Source organism: Musa acuminata, chromosome BXJ2-9 (assembly GCF_036884655.1).
Source record: "Musa acuminata AAA Group cultivar baxijiao chromosome BXJ2-9, Cavendish_Baxijiao_AAA, whole genome shotgun sequence".
In the NCBI taxonomy this organism is placed as follows: domain Eukaryota; kingdom Viridiplantae; phylum Streptophyta; class Magnoliopsida; order Zingiberales; family Musaceae; genus Musa; species Musa acuminata.
The window spans coordinates 7,345,828-7,361,353 of record NC_088346.1 but is presented as its reverse complement, the minus strand read 5'-3'; the positions used below and the strand labels follow the sequence as shown (position 1 = coordinate 7,361,353).

Genomic DNA, 15,526 nt, shown 5'->3' with positions numbered 1-15,526 from the left:
TTAAACATCTAACTAGACTTTTACCATTAGTTGGATTAATTGGTTTCTCTTCATCTTTCTTAGTCAACTTGGTCTTATACTTCACGGGCGTATCAATAAGTTGACAATTTTCCATTGAAATTTTTTTTAGATCTCTTTGTTTAATTTTTCTGTGAGATTAAAAGTCCTTTATTGTTTTATATAACTTCGAACTTAAGGAAATAAGTCAATTGGGCACAAATTGATCATCTCAAGCTCCCTCTTAGAGTGTTTAAGATATGTGATCATGGAAATATTATTATCTACAAAAATTAAATCATCTATATATAGATATACAGATGTTTCCATCGAATTAAATTTCATATAGAGAGGATGTTCATATAGATATTTTAAAAAATATTTTAAATAAAATAAACATCTATTCGAGAATTTCATATAATACTATCAAACATTACCCCCAAAATTATTACTCCAATTACTATCTACAACAAATTAATTTGCTTTCGTTTATTTATTTATGCGATCCTAAAGGCTGAAGTCCCAAACCAATCAGTGATGCAATTGCTCTGATAGTAACACACCATATCATTATTATTCCAAGCAACATCCAACAACAGCTGGGGATGGCAAACACCGATCCATTTATTGCAGACATTGTTCATCTCATCACTCAAAGTAGCACATAGCAACTCTTGTGATTTACTACAGTGTCCAATTATGGCTCCAGGTAGACCCCAATGGCGTCAAGAAACTGGCCGCCACGGCCGAAGAAGCCAGAGATCTTGCCTGCTACTATAGGAAGGGAGAAGGGAGTCCCTCCCGTGTTGCCGAAAGGTCCGTAGGATTTCTTGTTGGTGCTGAAGCCAAGCTTCCCCACCACCACCACTCCATGGTAGTTAGCAAATTCTCCCGTCATTCCCACCAGATACTCGCCCTCCTGCAGAACAATCTGCATCCAAGTAGAAGCCATTAATCTGCAGTCAGCTATGAGCTTTGAGATTGGTAGTGATGCAAACCTCGTGGGGAGTACCACCGCTGCCACCGAAGTGTCGGGTCTCCGTCTTCCCGTAGGAGGTGAAGGTGACGTCCACGGCGTCGACAACGTCTCCGGAAAAAATCTTGACGCTGATGATACGATGAGCAGGTCCCATGTCGAAGGCCGACCCTCCGTTCCCTCCCCATGCTCCCACCTTGATCGCTCCGTTCTGCATCACCATCGACGTCAACACACAACGCACGGAGGTAACCAAACTGTTCCACAGACAGAAAACTGTGTGTATAGAGAGCCTCTCACCATCGTGTTGTGTGCACCAAACTCCTCCCTTTCTTCTGCAGAAGATAATGTTGGGGAAGAGGGAGAGAGGCTACTTATAGCGGATCGCCATGGCTCTGATGTCGGGGTGGAATGGAGGTGTACCGCTCACCCCCTCGTCCGTGGCTTCCTCGAGGAAAGCGTGTATCACGTGACGAGGGTCGTGTAGAGCCTCTCGACGACGAAGACGTGACTGGCGACGATCACGGATGGTGGTGTGGTCAATAATTAAAGAGGAGCGGATAAGGATATGGCGTGGCGGTCGACACATGGAAACGTGTTGGGGAGACTTGAGAGTTCAATACGTCGGCTACGTTGGAGAGATATGCCCTTTTTTTTTTTGTTTGATGGTGCAGATCGTAGATCTGTAGGGTATGATTAAGTAATACAAAATTTTATTTTATTCTTCATAAATATATTTTTATATTTAATTTTATTTATTTTTTTCTAAGTTGTATGTCACTTTTGTATATTGATCGAAAGGGATTAATGTTTTAGGATCTTTTAAAAATTTATAAAAAAATAAATTAATAGAAACATTAAACTGAAGATCCCATAAATAGATATCTTAAAAAATACTTGATGGACAATTCATAATATAAAGATGAATTCTATAAGCTACAAATGATCTTGTAACAAGGAATCCAAGGTAATATATCATCTCCAAAAGTTCCTATGTATAAATGTCAATATGACACTACCTGAGAGAAATCTAAGGGCGACATCACATGTCCAGTGGAAGAACAAAAAATAAAAATATCAAATTTTCTAAAAGGTGTTCGTCATCTTGCGAAGCTTGGCGTGTAAAAACCCGTAAAATCGAAAACCGCACGTACAAAGGAGATTGTGTTACGTAGGGAGATCGTATATCCCTGAATTTCTATATATTTATGGAAGATGATGAAAGAGGTCAACTATCCTTCTCTCTAACGGTGATATTTTGGGCCTTGGTCACGTCACCACCAACACCACGCCATGCCACCGTCAGGTCAATAAGCAGAGCACTCCCACCTGCCAAGCTAGGATCCGTACCGAGGCATTCCCCGGTACGTCCTATCCTAGAAAGCTCGAGACGACGCCTCGCCAAGGCACATCCTCACCCCTCGAGTACCGACCGCCATGCCAAAAACCTGCGTACGATTGACCCTCGTATAGTAGAATAAAAACTCCTAGTCGGCATCTGGCATGGGGGAGGACAAAAAAAGAGAGAACCCCACACTGACTTACTTATCAAGGGGCCATAGTCGATAATAACCCGACGAGGTTCTTTTGTGCAGGGAAGCGGCCACCCACGAGGCGTGACCATCCCGATCGAGCGGCGTATCTTCCCAAGTGGCACCGACATCCCCGCATCACCAGGGCCTTCTGTTCAGGAGATCGGACACCCCGAGAAGCGATCGCCTCGACCAAGAGATGCCAATCAACATTCCGACGCCAACACCCCGTCCTAAGGGCTCAACCGACCTCGGCAACCAGCTCAACCATCTAAAGACTCCCGACATTGACCCGTGGACCAGGCCGTGCTGACTCATCAGCCACAGCGCATCAGTTCACCAGCATTTTTGGCCCTAGAAGGAGGGCCATGTTGTAGGAGCATCACGCAAGAGCTCTCCCTGAGGGAGAACCACCTGTCGGTCACCCTTCCACCAAGCTCAGAGATTAGCCCCTCCCCATCCACAGAGACGGGGGGATCCCGACCTCGACGATATATCACTACTAGCGCCTGTTCAACGACCCGAGGTTTTCTCCCCCCGGACACACCATAAGACCCATGGTTGTTACACCTAAGGCGTTCCTCGGCCTGGCCAAGCAAGTACAGGCTTTGATGGGAATGATGCAAACAATCGTCCCGCTCATGCCACAGATTGTGTAACTTGCAACTCCCCCAACCGACCCGACATAGCAAAGGCCAAGCGGGGAGCAACTCGGGATGGAAGAAGCTCGAGAGCAAACAATGAACCCGAGAGGCCTACCCGAACAGAGCATACCCATAGGCTACGAAGGCGCTTCTCGAATCGTTGCTCAAATCTCCACACCTACTAGCTGAGGAGAAGGGGAGAGAATAATATAAGGTGACAACTAGTAAAGCTTAGCATATGACCCTTTAGATCTCTCATATTTATAGAAGTCTCAAATCAACTTTACCCTAATGAATCTTATCATATTGGGTACTAGATCTCTATCAAACTACCCAAGCCTCTTAGATTAATGGATGTACTAGTTATAGGTGCCCTGCAAGCCAATCACGTGAGTGATGGCACGTGTGACATGACACACACTCTTTTTGCTTATTATATTATTTGATATTTTATCACTTTATATTATTTATTACATGAATATATTATGATGTCCATGTATTTGTACGATAGAAATCATGATAAGATCACGATAATGAGACGGATTCACTTTTAAACACAAACCTTAATAATCCTGGTCATAGGTTACTTAAGAAGGATATAGAGATAACCGGATAGACTAGTATACTATATACTCGTTCATATGATGGAGACAACTAGTCTCATAGCTGCTTGTATGGGGATACTAGGATACAGTGTAGGTGCTCATTAGATAATGAATTCACTGATTGATCTGCTCATAAAATGCTGGATAGTTAATGATGCCTTATTGTTAAATAGTGATTTTATCATCCTAATGGTGCATCTGGTCCTTAAAATTGAGACATCAAAGATGTCTTGTATGAGTACTTCATCTTTGATATCAGACTTATAGGTCTAGAAGTTTCAGATCTTGTATAACTGGTTCTTAAGAGTGATAGCCAACCTTACGAGGGTTATTAAGTATTGATAGAGGATCATCTACTCTTATTATCATAAGAGGAATATCTTATGTATTCTTGCTCAAACAATTCCTTGGCTAGGGTCATTCGAATTAAGAAAGAAAGAGTTCTCAGGGAGAATCCGATTAGAGTGAGACTTGAGTAGAAACTATATGAGCATGATAGTACCATACCTAATATACGGTCTCTAAGGTATTAAATAGTTGAGGGACTATAGATATACGGTAACTGAAGATAGATAGATCCAAAGGATTGGATTCTCCTGTATCATTTAAGGGCTATGATGTAGTAACATAATACATCTGTAGTCGATGAGTCGAGTGAATTATTCATTGAGCCAGAAGGAGTTTTGATAGGTATAACTCACGGCTAACTCGATATTGGGCCTAGAGGGTTACACACATATGGTAGGTATGGAGACAAGTATAGGTTCGGTTATGAGATATCCTCGGGAGTCCCTATTTTATTGGATATCCCTTAAGCCCCTGAATTATTGGATCTTACGGATGAGATCTAATTAGAGCCAATAATAGATTATTGGATAGTGACCCACTAATCTAAGAGGTTTGAGTAGTTGGATGAAGATCTAGTACCCAATATGATAAGATCCATTATAGTTAAATTAACAAGGGACCTCTATAAATATGAGGGAACCAAAGAGTCATGGGTTAGGTTCTTTTTAGTTGTCACCTCTTATTCTCTTCTCTCTCTCCTCCTCGTACTATAGCCTCTATTTGAAGTGTATGTACAATAAGAAGGGGCAACCACTTATTGATTACGTGATGCATGCGAGGAAGAGATTTGGGCAACGATTTGTTTAGCGTTGTGGCAACCCCTGTGGATTATTGCCAAGAGGACGATAGTTAACCTCTTTCATCCTCTCCCACAGATTTGTAAGTTTTTAGAAATATACAATCTCTTTAGGTAACACATCTTTCTTATATGTGCAATTTTCAGTTTCGCGGGTTTTTGCGCACCAATCTTTGCACGATGATGAAACCTTATTTTCCATGTAAAATTCTAGGATTTTATTTTCTATTCTTTCGCTTTGCATGTGATGTCACCCCAGAATTTCCAACAAGATATCTATCCACTAATCTCTCATTGACTTTTATTGGATCTTATCCACAAGATCCAATCATTTAGGAGCTTATTGAATATCCAATAGGATATAAGACAAATATCTCTTATCTGGATCTCTACTCGTTGTAACACATACCATATGTGTGTGACCCTCTAAGCTCAATATTAAGCTAGCCATGACTCATACCTATTAGAACTCATTTTATCTCAATGAATTATTATTTCCATAATAATTCATTCGATTTATCGACTAAAACATACTATGCCAATATGTCGCAGTCCCCAAATAATACAGGGGAATACAATCCTTTAGACATATATATCATTAGTTACCATGTATTTATAATCTCTTATCCAATTAATTTTTTAAAAATTGTATACTATGCATGGTGTTGTTAAGCTCATATGGTTTCTACTCGAGTCTCACTCTAATCGAATTCTCCTGAAGAATTTTTTCTCTTTTAATCTGAATGATCTTGATTAGGGATTTGCTTGAACAAGAACACATGAGATATTCCTCTCATGACACCAAGAGTGAATGATCCTCTATCGACACTAGGACGATGAGCACACAAATTTAATGTACCACTGATCTCCACGATATTTCCATTCTATAATAGAAATAATCTTCTAATTTTGCATGTTGAGTGCTATTTAGACTCGAAATCTTGCATCAGTCTTCCTGAATCTCCAATTGACTCCAAAGAAAATATTTTCTACTATATTTTTCATGACTTAGCATTTCCGGTTTTGATTCCTCCATTCTAGATGAAAGTGATAGAATGTCCATTTCCTCCTTTGATGTGAACCATAACTTGCTATCGTGAAATCAATGATGAGTTATTGCATGTCGGACCCCAAAACACAATCTCAATATCTTTATGTTTATATGCTTGTACGACATTTGGATCTTTGCCTACAAACTGTATGAAACGATGCTGAGTTTGTAGTGGGATCCTAATTTTCTAGTACTTTTGATGTAACGAAGAACTTGTAGTGAAAGATCAAAACTCTTTTTTTACGTAAAGATTAAATAATTATTTGATCGAATGGGTTATCTTTTTAGAGTCAAGGATCCGTTACCGTTTACTATCAACTATCACAGACATATTCTTATCTCATTTGCATCGATGTATCAATCGATCTTTTTTTTTTTTTTTTTTCCAAATAAAAATATTAAACTCGAGATCTCATAAATAAATATTACGATAAACATTAGATAGATAATATAAAATATAAAATTTAATTTTCCAAATAATCACACAATAAAGGGCCTAAGCGTAGTCAATTACGTTAAAAATTCTTTATAAATGAGTGTTCATATAACACCAATATCAAGTCAACCGAAGAACCAACCAAAAAACACTACTCTAAAAAATATTACTCCAATCACCATCTACATCAAATTAATTTATTTTCGTTTATTTATTTATGCGATCCTAAAGGCTGAAATCTCAAACCAATCAGTGATGCAATTGCTCTGATAGTAACACACCATATCATTATTATTCCAAGCAACATCCGACAACAGCTGGGGATGGTAAACACCAATCCATTTATTGCAGACATTGTTCATCTCATCACCCAAAGTAGCACATAGCAACTCTTGTGATTTATTGCAGTGTCCAATTATGGCGCCAAGTAGACCCCAATGGCGTCGAGAAACTGGCCGTCGCGGCCGAAGAAGCCCGAGATCTTGCCTGCTGATATAGGAAGGGAGAAGGGAGTCCCTCCCGCGTTGCCGAATGGTCCGTAGGCTTTCTTGTTGGTGCTGAAGCCAAGCTTCCCCACCACCACCAATCCATGGTAGTTAGCAACTTCTCCCGCCATTCCCACCAGATACTCGCCCTCCTGCAGAACAATCTGCATCCAAGTAGAAGCCATTAGTCTGCAGTCAGGTATGAGCTTTGAGATTGGTAGTGATGCAAACCTCGTGGGGAGTACCACCGCTGCCACCGAAGTGTCGGGTCTCCGTCTTCCCGTAGTAGGTGAAGGTGATGTCCATGGCGTCGACCACGTCTCCGGAAAAAATCTTGACGCTGATGATACGATAAGCAGGTCCCATGTCGAAGGCCGACCCTCCGTTCCCTCCCCATGCTCCCACCTTGATCGCTCCGTTCTGCATCACCATCGACGTCAACACACGACGCACGGAGGTAACCAAACTGTTCCACAGACAGAAAACTATGTGTGTATAGAGAGCCTCTCACCATCGTGTTGTGTGCACCAAACTCCTCCCTTTCTTCTGCAGAAGATGATGTTGGGGAAGAGGGAGGGAGCCTACTTATAGCGGATCGCCATTGCTCTGACGTCGGGGTGGAGTGGAGGTTTACCGCCCAACCCCTCGTCCGTGGCTTCCTCGTGGAAAGCGTGTATCACGTGATGAGGGTCGTGTAGAGCATCTCGACGACGAAGAGGTGACCGGCGACGATCACGGATGGTGGTGTGGTCAATAATTAAAGAGGAGCGGATAAGGATATGGCGTGGCGGTCGACACATGGAAACGTGTTGGGGAGACATGAGAGTTCATATATGGTACACACACACACACACACTCTATCATATGCATATATATTTATATATGCGGAAGAAAATCGATTTACTTATGCATAGTTAGGGTAGTAGATAATTAAGCAAAGATAAAAAAAAGAGAAATATTAAACTAAAATATTAAAATAAATAAGTGAGATTAAAAGACAAAGTTAGATTTTTTTTTGTCAATTCAAATTAGACTCGTATTAAATTATATCAATCATAAAATTATATTAAAAAAACTTAAAATAAGGTCCACTTACAGCTGTCAAATATCACCTTACATAATTTTGTTTGGCAAATGACATATTTCAAACTTACCCATTTTTTTATTATATTATTATTGACAGCATAATTAAATAAAAAGATAACATCTTATTTCAGATATGAATAGAATTAGAATTATAATATTAGATGCCCCAATTTCTTTCAACGCCAATACCCAATCGCTATCTACACCAACTTAATTTGTTTTTGTCTATTTATGCCATGCAAAAGACTGAAGTCCCGAACCAATTAGTAATACAATTAATTGCTTTACTGAAAACACATCACCCACATGTAGCAACTCTCGTAATTTACTGCAGTCTCCAATTATGGCTCCAAGTAGACCCCCAGCGGCGTCAAGAAACATGCCGCCACGCCACGGCCGAAGAACCTCGAGATCATTCCTGCTGTTATCGGAAGGTCAAACGGAGTCCCTCCCAAGTTGCCCAAAGGTCCGTAGGCTTTCTTGTTGATGATGAAAACAAGCTTTCCTACGATCACCACTCCATGGTACGTAGCAACCTCTCTCCCTCCATTCCCACCACGTCCTCGTCCTCCTCGAGAACAGTCTGCATCCAGGTAGAAGCCATTAATCTGCAGTCAGCTATGAGATTTGAGATTGATAGTGATACAAACCTCGTGGGAAGTACCACCGTAGTGTCGGGTTTTCATCTTCCCGTAGTAGGTGAAAGTGACGTTCGTGCGGTCGACCACGTCTCCTGCACTGATCTTGACGCTGATGATACGATAAGCAGGTCTCCTGTCGAACGTCGACCCTCGGTTCCCTCCCCATTCCCCAATAGATAAATAGAAATGATGGGGCTATCACTCAAAATAAATTTACTCAAAAGAAATTTATTATAATTTTAAAAATTTTATATATTTTATGAACCAACACATGAAATTTATATAGTACTCGTGAATACATTATATTCATTACATTTAATATGAATTTCTCTTCTAAAAAAAAACTCCGAATTAATAATCAAATTGATTTATTCTTCTATAGGTTTTTAATGTATTTTACCTTTTTATATAATGAACTTTTTTATGATATCTTGACAAGTTTAATATTAATATTCTTCCTTTTTAAACTCGTTTCATCTAACATATTATGTTTTTATTAAAGTTTTTAAAATATTTTAAATTTGAGAGATTTTATAAGTATATCAGCCACTTATTGGATTATCTTGACATGAAGTAGCTTCACTTCTTTGTTTTCAAAATGGTCACTTATAAAATAAGTCTGGTGTTGATATGTTTCGATCTTCATGGTATATTAGAATCATGACTAATATAATAGTTGATTTATTATAAACATAAATCTTGATTGACTTCTCCTCTAACATATGAAGTTCTTCGAGTAGTAATATTTAGTCATATTATATGATAAATACAAGAAGATGTTATTCTATATTCTACTTCACAACTTGATAGGGCAACAATATGTTTTTTTTTCTTAAGACTATGTGAATGTAGATTCACCAAAATAAAATATAAATTCGGTTGCCCTCTTATGATCATTGTAGTTTCCGATTGAATCACTATTATTATATCTAATGAACTCCAACCTATTAGGCGATGAATAAAATATGTCATAATCAATTGTACCTTTAGTATATTGTAATTTTTTTTAGTAATATTTAAATAAGATGTCTTAGGAGCTTCCATATATCTACTTATTAACGAACTCCAAATAATATATTAGGTTGAGTGCATGTCAAATATCTTAAACATCTAATTAGACTTCTACTATTAGTTGGATTAATTAGTTTCCATTCATCTTTCTTAGTTAACTTGGTGCTATATTCCATGAGTGTATCAGTACGTTGACAATCTTCTATCGAAAACTCCTTTAATATCTCCTTTGCATAATTTTTTATGAGATGAAAATTCTTTTATTGTCTTATATAACTTCGATATCAAGGAAATAAGTTACTAGGCCCAAATTGATCATCTCAAGCTTCTTTTTCATAAAGTGTTTAAGATCATTAATCATGGAGATACTATTGTCTATAAAAATTAAATCATCTATATATGGATATACAAATTGGGTACCTTCATCATAGTTAAATTTCTAAAGAGAGCATGTTCATGTAGACATTTAGAAAATTATTTTGAATAAAATAAGTATCTATTCGAGAATTTCATGCTCGCATGGCTTGTTTAAGCGCATAAAGAGTCATATGTAACTTGTATAACTTGTCTTCTTATTCATGAATAATAAAACCAGGAGGTTATTGATCATATACTTCTTCTTTAAGAAATTCATTAAGAAATTTTGATTTGACATCTATTTGAAATTTTTTTTATTTCATTTGAGTATGAGGGAGATAAATAATCTAATTATCTCTAGTCGAACTATTGGTACGAATACTTCTTTATAGTCGATCCTATATTACTATTTATATCCCTTTGTAACTAATCGAGCTTTGTATTTCTCTACCTCCCCTTATGTATTTCTTTTTGTTTTGAAGATCCATTGAACACCGATTGCTTTGTGGTTTTTTGAAAGTGTAGTAAGCTTCTATGTATCATTTTTGTTAATAGCATGAATTTTTTCATTTATAGATTCTCATCATTTTTTCTCTCTATAAGCTTCTTCGAAGGTTAATGGATCATATATTGTAAAAAGATAAAATAAAAAAATCTCATCATTATTAGTATCAATTATTCAAGTCATATTATATAGCTCTCGAATTGTTCTTATCGTTCCTATAATTAGACTTTTTGAATTATGTGACCTAGCCAATCTAGGTGATAATTCAAGCAAAGATTCTTTGATGCTTGCTTGTATTATATTATTACCTTACGAAGCTATAGCTTTCTTATTCTGCTCATTAATTTTTCAATTCGAAATATATTATTTATCAAATTCAACATCTCTTGACATCACAACTTTGTTTGTGATAGGATTATAAAATTTGTAACCATTGAAATTTTCGACATATATAATTTTGACATTTATCCTCAAATTTTGTTCTCTTCTCTTTTGGTATGTCACACTTCTAAAAAATCTCTAATAATTGACTCTTGGTTTCTGTAAGATACTTTCTAGTGTAACATTACTAATTCACCTTATCGGAAACCTATTAAGTACATAAACCACACAAGCAATAATATCTCTCTAAGATTCAATATGAATTCTTCTTTCCTTTAACATGTATCAAATCATATTAAGTATACTCCTATTTTATCTTTTTGAGATATCATTTGATTGAGATGTATATAACATAGTAAATTAATATAAAATTTTATTATTTTTGTAAAAAAATTAAATTCATTTGATATATATATTTACCACTATTATCTATTCTTAAACACTTAATCTTACAATCAATTTATCTTTTAACTAAATTCTTAATTTTTTTAAATTTGGTTAGAACTTCTTTCTTTTCATTTAATATATAAACCTAAATTTTGCCACTATGATCATTAGTGGACTGATAGGGCCACAAACATCTACGTGCACTAGATCCAATTGATGACATGATCTTTTTGTTCTTCTTAATTTGAAGGGTTTTTTTTCTTGCTTGCTCATGACATACATTTTACTTAACTTTGATGGACGATCAATTCTTGAGAATTCTGTTACTATATTATACTTCTTTATAAGTTTTAAAATCTCAAAATTTAAGTGAGTATATCTAAGATGTCATAATGGAGAATTATCCTTAATATAAATTTTAAAATAATTTGATTGATCAAAAAATACAAAAATATAGAGGAAACACTATATTTTTTTTATCATTTTCATATTAAAATTAATATTTTATTCTTATTAGGAATTGAAGGAGTCGTATCTTTTATCTAAATATCATAATAATTTTCAAATAATTTCCCCAAGCTCATAATATTATTTTTCAATATCATAAACATCTAAAATATATAATTCTTTATGATTGTTAAGTTTAAGAAAAAAAATTACATGTGCTTATTATGGGTCTTTGAGATAGATCATAAAATATAATATTGCTGAAATAACTTGTATGGAGTTCAAAATATTCTTTAATGCAATATATATGATTTAAAACTCTTGTATCTACGTATCTTATCATAAATCAATTTTCTTTCAAATTATCATAAGTCATTAGTAAAACATATTTTTATTCGTCTCTTTTTTAATAAAATTTATTTTATGACCTTATATTATTCATCTATTTTGCAAACATAATATAAAGTGAATTCATTCGTAGCTCGCACCCTTTATTTTTCCTCTTTCCTCACCATTGAGTATCCCAAAAGGAAGATGATCAATGCACACATAAGATCATACATTTAGACTTCAAGGTTTCAGTTTCATTGTATAAATTTAATGTCACTTTCACCAACTTTATTGGTGATTAATTCTCTTTCTTTAATCTATCTAACATCAAATTTAAACTAGGACGTTGAGCACAAATTTGATGAACAACTGAGCTCCACAATATTTCCATTCTATGATAGAAATAATCTTCTAATTTTGTATGTTTCAAAATCTTCCTTTGGAAGGGACACTCCGACCAGTGCTATTCAAAGTCGACTAAATCTCAAATTGACTCCAAAGAAAATATTTTCTACTATATTTTTCATGGCTTGGCATTTCCTGATGAGATTCCTCCATTCTCGATGAAAGTGATAGCATGTCCGTTTCCTCCTTGATGTGAATAATAAAACTTGTTATCATCAAAATCAATGATGAGTTATTGCATGTTGGACCCCAAAACCCAAAGTCCCAATATCGTTTTGTTCATCTGCTTGTACGACTTTTGGTTCTTTGCCAACAAACCGTACTTTGTGAAACGATGCTGATTTGCAGATGGGATCTTAGTTTTCTTGTACTTTCGACGTAATGAACAACTTTGTGTAATACTGCTGCTAAGTCAACAGAACACTACCCCAAAATTATTACTCCAATTACTATCTACAACAAATTAATTTGCTTTCGTTTATTTATTTATGCGATCCTAAGGTCTGAAGTCCCAAACCAATCAGTGATGCAATTGCTCTGATAGTAACACACCATATCATTATTATTCCAAGCAACAACAGCTGGGGATGGCAAACACCAACCCATTTATTGCAGACGTTGTTCATCTCATCACTCGAAGTTGCACATAGCAACTCTTGTGATTGACTGCAGTGTCCAATTATGGCTCCAAGTAGACCCCAATGGCGTCAAGAAAATCGCCGCCACGGCCGAAGAAGCCAGAGATCTTGCCTGCTGCTATAGGAAGGGAGAAGGGAGTCCCTCCCGTGTTGCCGAAAGGTCCGTAGGATTTCTTGTTGGTGCTGAAGCCAAGCTTCCCCACCACCACCACTCCATGGTAGTTACCAAATTCTCCCTTCATTCCCACCAGATACTCGCCCTCCTGCAGAACAATCTGCATCCAAGTAGAAGCCATTAATCTGCAGTCAGCAATGAGTTTTGAGATTGGTCGTGATGCAAACCTCGTGGGGAGTACCACCGCTGCCACCGAAGTGTCGGGTCTCCGTCTTCCCGTAGGAGGTGAAGGTGACGTCCACGCCGTCGACCACGTCTCCGGAATAAATCTTGACGCTGATGATACGATGAGCAGGTCCCATGTCGAAGGCCGACCCTCCGTTCCCTCCCCATGCTCCCACCTTGATCGCTCCGTTCTGCATCACCATCGACGTCAACACACAACGCACAGAGGTAACCAAACTGTTCCACAGACAGAAAACTATGTGTGTGTATATAGAGCCTCTCACCATCGTGTTGTGTGCACCAAACGCCTCCCTTTCTTCTGCAGAAGATGATGTTGGGGGAGATGGAGGGAGGCTACTTATAGCGGATCGCCATGGCTCTGATCTCGGGGTGGAGTGGAGGTGTGCCGCCCGCCCCCTCGTCCATGGCTTCCTCGAGGAAAGCGTGTATCACGTGATGAGGTTCTCGTAGAGCATCTCGACGACGACGAAGACGTGACCGGCGACTATCACAGCTGGTGGTGTGGTCAATAATTAAAGAGGAGCGGATAAGGATAGGGCGTGGCGGTCGACACATGAAAACGTGTTGGGAGACTTGAGAGTTCATATATGGTATATATATACACACACTATCGTATGCACATATATTTATATACATCCAACTTAGATCCGTAGGATATGATTAAGTAATACCAAATTTTATTTTATTCTTCATAAATATATATTTATATATTTAAATATTTTATTTATTTTCCTTTGGTGGTTGCCTACCAAGTATAAATAGAGACTAACGTTGTATTTTTGTATATTCATCCAAAGGGATTAATGTTGTAGAATCCTTTAAGAATTTATAAAATGTAAATTAATAGAAACATTAAACCCAAGATCCCATAATAGATATCTCAACAAATACTTGATCGACAATGCATAATACAAAGATAATTTTTACAAACTATAAATGATCCCATAACAAGGAATCTAAGGTAATATATCACCTTCCAAAGTCCCTATGCATAAGTGTTAATATGACACTAATATAGGGAAATATAGAGGCGACATCACATGCACAACGGAAGAATAAAAAATAAAAATATCATATTCCCAAAAGATATTCGTCATCATGTGAAGCTTGGTGTGTGAAAACCCATAAAATCAAAAACTACACATACAATAGAGATTGTGTTACTGAAGAAGATCGTATATCTCTAAATTCCTATAGATCTGTAGAAGATGATGAAGGAGTCAATTATTTTCCTCTCTAACAGTGATCCACATGACAAATGTTGCGAGTACGCTTCTAGAATCGTTGTCCAAATCTCCACACCTATTGGGTGAGGAAGAGAAGTGAGAGAAGAATCGGAGGTGACAACCAAGAAGCCCTAGCTATTGATACTTTAGTTTTCTCCTATTTATAAAGACCCCAAGTTAATTTAACCATAATGGATCCTACCCAATTGGGTAATGAATCTCTATCCAACTACCTGAGCCTCTTATATTAGCAGATCTAGTAGTTATAGGTGCCTTGTAAGTCAATCACATGAGTAATGACACGCGTGACATGACACACACTCTTTTTGCTTTTTATATTATTTGATATTTTATCACTTTATATTGTTTGTTGCATGAATATATTGTGATATCTACATATTTGTGCAATGAGAATCAGATCGTGATGATATCACGATAATGAGATCGATTCACCTTTAAACACGAACCTTAAATAGTCTCGGTCATAGGTTACTTGAGAGGGACATTAAGATAACTAAACAGATTGATGTACTATATACCTATCCATATGATTGAGATAATTTGTCTCATAGCTGCTCGGGACACTAGGATACAATACAAGTACTTATTGGAGAATGAGTTCAGTAATTGATCCGCTCACAGAATGTTAGATGGTTGATGATGTATTTTTGTCAGACAAAAATTCCGTCGTCCCAGTGGTGCATCTGGTCCTTAAACTTGAGATACCAAGGATATCCTATATGAGTGCTCCACTCTTTGATACCATACTTATAGTTCTAGAAGTCTTAGATCTTGTACAACCGGTTATCAAGAATGGTAGCCAACCTTACAAGGGCTATTGAGTGTTGATAGAAGATCATCAACTCTTGGTATCATAAGTG

The 15,526-nt window shown here is 37.1% G+C and overlaps 3 protein-coding genes across 3 annotated transcripts; all 3 read right to left on the bottom strand.

Moving 5' to 3' along the window:
- Positions 1-546: 546 nt before the first annotated feature.
- LOC135624051 (protein GOS9-like) lies at positions 547-1,414 on the bottom strand. Its single transcript, XM_065127524.1, has 3 exons — positions 1,274-1,414; positions 996-1,184; positions 547-928 (listed from the first exon to the last, which is right to left on the bottom strand). Exons 1-3 carry the CDS (start codon positions 1,274-1,276, stop codon positions 695-697), a joined length of 426 nt encoding a protein of 141 aa, XP_064983596.1. The 5' UTR covers positions 1,277-1,414; the 3' UTR covers positions 547-694.
- A 5,238-nt stretch (positions 1,415-6,652) lies between these two features.
- LOC135624059 (horcolin-like) lies at positions 6,653-7,534 on the bottom strand. The gene is made up of 3 exons (XM_065127531.1): positions 7,382-7,534; positions 7,102-7,290; positions 6,653-7,034 (listed from the first exon to the last, which is right to left on the bottom strand). The coding sequence occupies exons 1-3, from the start codon at positions 7,382-7,384 to the stop codon at positions 6,801-6,803; spliced, it is 426 nt and encodes a 141-aa protein (XP_064983603.1). The 5' UTR covers positions 7,385-7,534; the 3' UTR covers positions 6,653-6,800.
- Positions 7,535-12,958: 5,424 nt separating this feature from the next.
- Positions 12,959-13,817, bottom strand: LOC135622913 (protein GOS9-like). The gene is made up of 3 exons (XM_065125246.1): positions 13,683-13,817; positions 13,401-13,589; positions 12,959-13,333 (listed from the first exon to the last, which is right to left on the bottom strand). The coding sequence occupies exons 1-3, from the start codon at positions 13,683-13,685 to the stop codon at positions 13,100-13,102; spliced, it is 426 nt and encodes a 141-aa protein (XP_064981318.1). The 5' UTR covers positions 13,686-13,817; the 3' UTR covers positions 12,959-13,099.
- Positions 13,818-15,526: the final 1,709 nt, after the last annotated feature.